Below are 3,853 nucleotides of genomic sequence, written 5' to 3'. Positions count from 1 at the left end.
TGCTCCCTGTTCAGTCTGCATCGGTGGGGAGGAGACGACATTTGACTGTTTTTGTTATGTAGCTTTGGGCAGAAAACAGGACTCAGTTTCTCTGAGACGGCACGTTTTGAATTACAGCTAAGTCTCAGAGTGGCTGATGCTCCTGTTCAGATGGACAGAGCCTCGTGACCAAACCTTTAACCTGTTATGTTTATGTGAAGCCAGTAAACGCCACTGGCTCAGCTTTGCTCGGGTTGGACAATAAGGGCTGATCTGTAACACTGCCCTCTGTATCTTCTCCTTCCACTCTTCAGCTCTGTGATTCTGTGGCTCCTGTGCTTTGAACACAACATGTTCCTTCAAATAAAAGTGACCGACTCACCTCCACCAGCTGGATGGAGTCCTCGGTGTCTCCGACCTCGGAGGTGGAGACGGATGCGTAGTTGGAGTCCGACTCCAGGCTGCTCTGATTGGATGGGTTCCTCCTGTGGCCGGGCTGGAACTGGGGGACAAAGGCTCTGTGTTAACGCCGAGGTTCCAGCTGCACTCACTGTTACAGGTGAGTTCTGCTGGCCCTGTCCTGGGGCCAGACACCTCCTGCCAGTGGTAGACAGAACTAAACAAGCTGCCATTGCTGCAGCTCGGTGTTAAACCTACGGGGTGTATGTAAAGGGCGGCAAAGAAACAGTCATCAAAAGCCATTTCCACAAAGGTCATAACCTCCCCAGTCTGAGTCCAGCTTTGATAGACACTTTGACTTGTCTGTGCCGTCCCCAGCTGCTGAACAACAAACTGACACGAAGCATAAAACCTGCACTGTTATGATTAAATCGTAATGTTTCAGTCCCACTCGGTGCTGCACGCCTCCCAGGCACAGCTACAGACCAAGCAGCCAGTGAACATGAGGTGAGCAGGGCCTGCAATGAAAGAACCGAGCCTCTGGAACCTGTTCTGGTCTCAAAGGCCGTGGACTTTGTTTTTATTTGGGTACAAGTGTGTCAAGGCTGATCCATCAAAGCCTCCCAGTGCACAGATGTCTCATCTCATCGATACCACGATGTGGAGCTTGTCTGCTGTTTGTTTCAAGTCAAATTTGGTCAACTGATGTTGTTTATGAATGAAGTGCTGCACAAAGAAGGATAGGACACATATAACAGCAGGGGAAAAGTACAAACAAAGCTTCTCAGTTTGATTTAACAGCTGTCAGTGTGGGTGCAGATCTAATCCCAGAGGTCAGGGCTAGACCCTTCATCTTTAACCTACCCTGGAGGGGCGTGAACACTGACAAGTGTGACGGAGCTCGTCCGTTTAGTGACTTAGAAATGAACAATGAAAGCTTGAATTTGATCTGATATTTGACAGGAAGCCAGTACAGGAGATGTGACCCTTCATAATCCGGGCTGCAGCGACCGACTGAAGCCAAAATACAAGGCGCTGCAGTAATCAGGCCAAGATGAAACACCTTTTCAAAATCATAAAAAGATTGGGGTTCAATCTCTGCCAGAGTTTTCAGCTGATAAAAACTGGATTCAGCAACAGAGCTCAGTTTGTCAAGTTTCACTTTCATCCACAAAACTGTTGGAGCAGAGGAGACCTTCGCTCCGTAAGGAGAGCGTGTCCAGGAGACCAGCAGCTGTCTGAACACAGCTCAGTGCATTGAACGCTAACTTCACTGCTCGTGCACACGTCTGCCCGCAGGCCCGTGTCCTCCAAGTCAGCCAGCTGACTGAGAGCCACATGCATTAACATATTTTCACAATAAAGCTGACTCAGTATTAAAACTAAAAGACACGGTGTCACTGAAGAGGTCAAATGTGAGCGTTCACCTTGTTCAGCGAGACCTCCTCCCTCAGGTTGTCGTATCTCTGCTCCAGCCTGGAAAACTCCCGAAGCAGGTTCTGGTAGCGCTGCCTCTCTGCGTCCAGCTCCTTCTCCACGGAGGCTGCTCTCTGAGACACGTTGCCGTCAGCCTCTGAAACACACAGACGCCATGCATCCGTCACCCTGATCCTAAACAGGCTGTACTGTGGTGTGGACTGAAATGTAAACAGGTGGCTCAGGGACAGTAACGCTTGGCGTGCTCAGCACTCACCATCACTGCTCTTTGAGTGCTGAAGAATTCGCTGGTTCAGTTCTTCCTTTTCACTCTTCAGCAGAGAGTTCTCTCTCTCCAGCTCCTGCACTCTCTGAATCAGAGACACAAGAGGGGACAAAGACCTGAGACTCAGGAGGACACACCTGCTGGCGGCGCTGATGGATTTAGACATGATAACAGCTGAACTCTCCACCTGCTCTCACCAGTCTGGTCTCGAGTCAAGAGTTCTGCTGCTGATTCCTAACGACTGGCAGTCGACAAACTGAGGATTGTGAAGCGCCAGGTTCGGACTCTAAGTCCTAATGGAAGAGATGCCTGCAGTGTGCACGACTCAATGCAGGAAATACAGGCTGAGGATCACTGTGGCTGTTTGCCTTTAACCTCAGTTTGCTGCAACATGACAGGATCAACTCTTCTTCTGACTTTAGACTTCTGACTAAATCCAGTAAAACCAACGCTGGTGTCTGGTCTTACTGGTTTCCAGCTAGGAGCAGTGAGCACCTCCAGCAGACCCCACAGCACTAAATAAAAGTAGATTAGTGTGATAAGTGTGTACGAATGCCCTTTTGTTGTTCTGGACTAACACCCACACTTTAACGGCTGCTGTGCTTGAGCCAATCATCACGTCTCGTTTCCCAGCCTCCATCTTTGTTTACTGCTCTAAATGCAGCTTGTAATTTTCACTTAGTATTCCACTGCCATTTATTGTAGTTTAATGTGTTTGTTTAAAGACTAGAAATGCTTTTATGAATATGATAAATAGGTCAACAGGAGCAGCAGCGCCGCCCTGTGTCCTGACGCTCACCTGTGACAGGCCCAGCTTCTCACTGCTGTGCTGCTCCACCAGTCTCTTCCTCTCGGCGTGCGCCTCCTGCAGTTCCTCTCTCAGCCTCTGCAGCTCGTCCCGCAGGGACGTCTGCTGACCTGCGTCGCTCTGGTGACTCCGGATGTGCTCCAGCTCCTTCTGCAGCTTGTTCACCTCCACACCCAGGCTGGTGTTCACGGTCAGCAGCTGCTCATTGTGAGCTTTGTACTCTTTGGTCTGAAACAGACATGTTCAGGACAAAACACTGAGGATCTGCTCTCGTTTGAACCTCCCAGACATCTACATGAGCCATGGAACACCTAGCCTTTTATTTGCACCTTCAAGTCTGTTTCCTGTGTTTTACACCAGTAACCTAGGTGACCAGGCTCTGAGCACTTCCAAGACACAGGTGACCTACACTTTGCGCCACCCCTGAACGCCTCCTGCAGACTGTTCTGGTGCATGTCTTCACCTGCTGTAAAGCACCTTCTCTGCTACAGCTACATCACTACACCTGTTTTTCTCTTCTGACCAGGGTCTCAGCTCCTGGAGCAACAGGAGGGAACATGTGGCTTGAACAGGTGAGTTCAAAACAGGAAGTACAGACTGACTGTGGCAGAAGGAAGTCCTCCACCAGCATCACTGAGAGGGCTGAACCTGTATAACTAACATTAGTGAAGGAACAGACTGTTCACGAGGGGGCCGCTGCCCCTGAGGCCTGGTACTAACAGTATCACTGCTTCTCCTGATCTGTGGTATGTGCATTTGTACCTGATCATCCATCTTCCTCTGCAGCTGCACGATCTTGTTCTCCATGCCCGTGTTGAGCTTCTTCAGACGTTCGGTGGAGCGAGCTTCGATCTTCAGCTGTTTGAACCGTTGTTTAGCGTGCATGCGTCTGTAGGCGCACTGGATAATGATGGCAGCGTTCTGCGCTCGCCTGAACTTCCTCCTCTGCAGCCAGCCGCGGACGC

The 3,853-nt window shown here is 50.2% G+C and overlaps 1 protein-coding gene across 1 annotated transcript in view; it reads right to left on the bottom strand.

Annotated features, from left to right (window-relative positions):
* The window catches only part of myo5b (myosin VB), a 45,329-nt gene that overhangs the window by 20,579 nt on the left and 20,897 nt on the right, over window positions 1-3,853 (bottom strand). Inside the window, exons 21-25 of the mRNA XM_020622467.1 lie at window positions 3,651-3,853; window positions 2,880-3,116; window positions 2,072-2,165; window positions 1,806-1,951; window positions 362-481 (exon numbers count right to left, since the gene is read on the bottom strand). The exon at window positions 3,651-3,853 is cut by the window's right edge and continues 40 nt beyond it. Coding sequence (XP_020478123.1) covers window positions 362-481; window positions 1,806-1,951; window positions 2,072-2,165; window positions 2,880-3,116; window positions 3,651-3,853 — 800 coding nt within the window. The remainder of the gene's footprint in view (window positions 1-361; window positions 482-1,805; window positions 1,952-2,071; window positions 2,166-2,879; window positions 3,117-3,650) is intronic.

This window comes from Monopterus albus, unplaced genomic scaffold (assembly GCF_001952655.1).
Source record: "Monopterus albus unplaced genomic scaffold, M_albus_1.0 scaffold281.1, whole genome shotgun sequence".
Classification (NCBI taxonomy): domain Eukaryota; kingdom Metazoa; phylum Chordata; class Actinopteri; order Synbranchiformes; family Synbranchidae; genus Monopterus; species Monopterus albus.
This window is presented reverse-complemented; position numbering and strand designations above follow the sequence as displayed.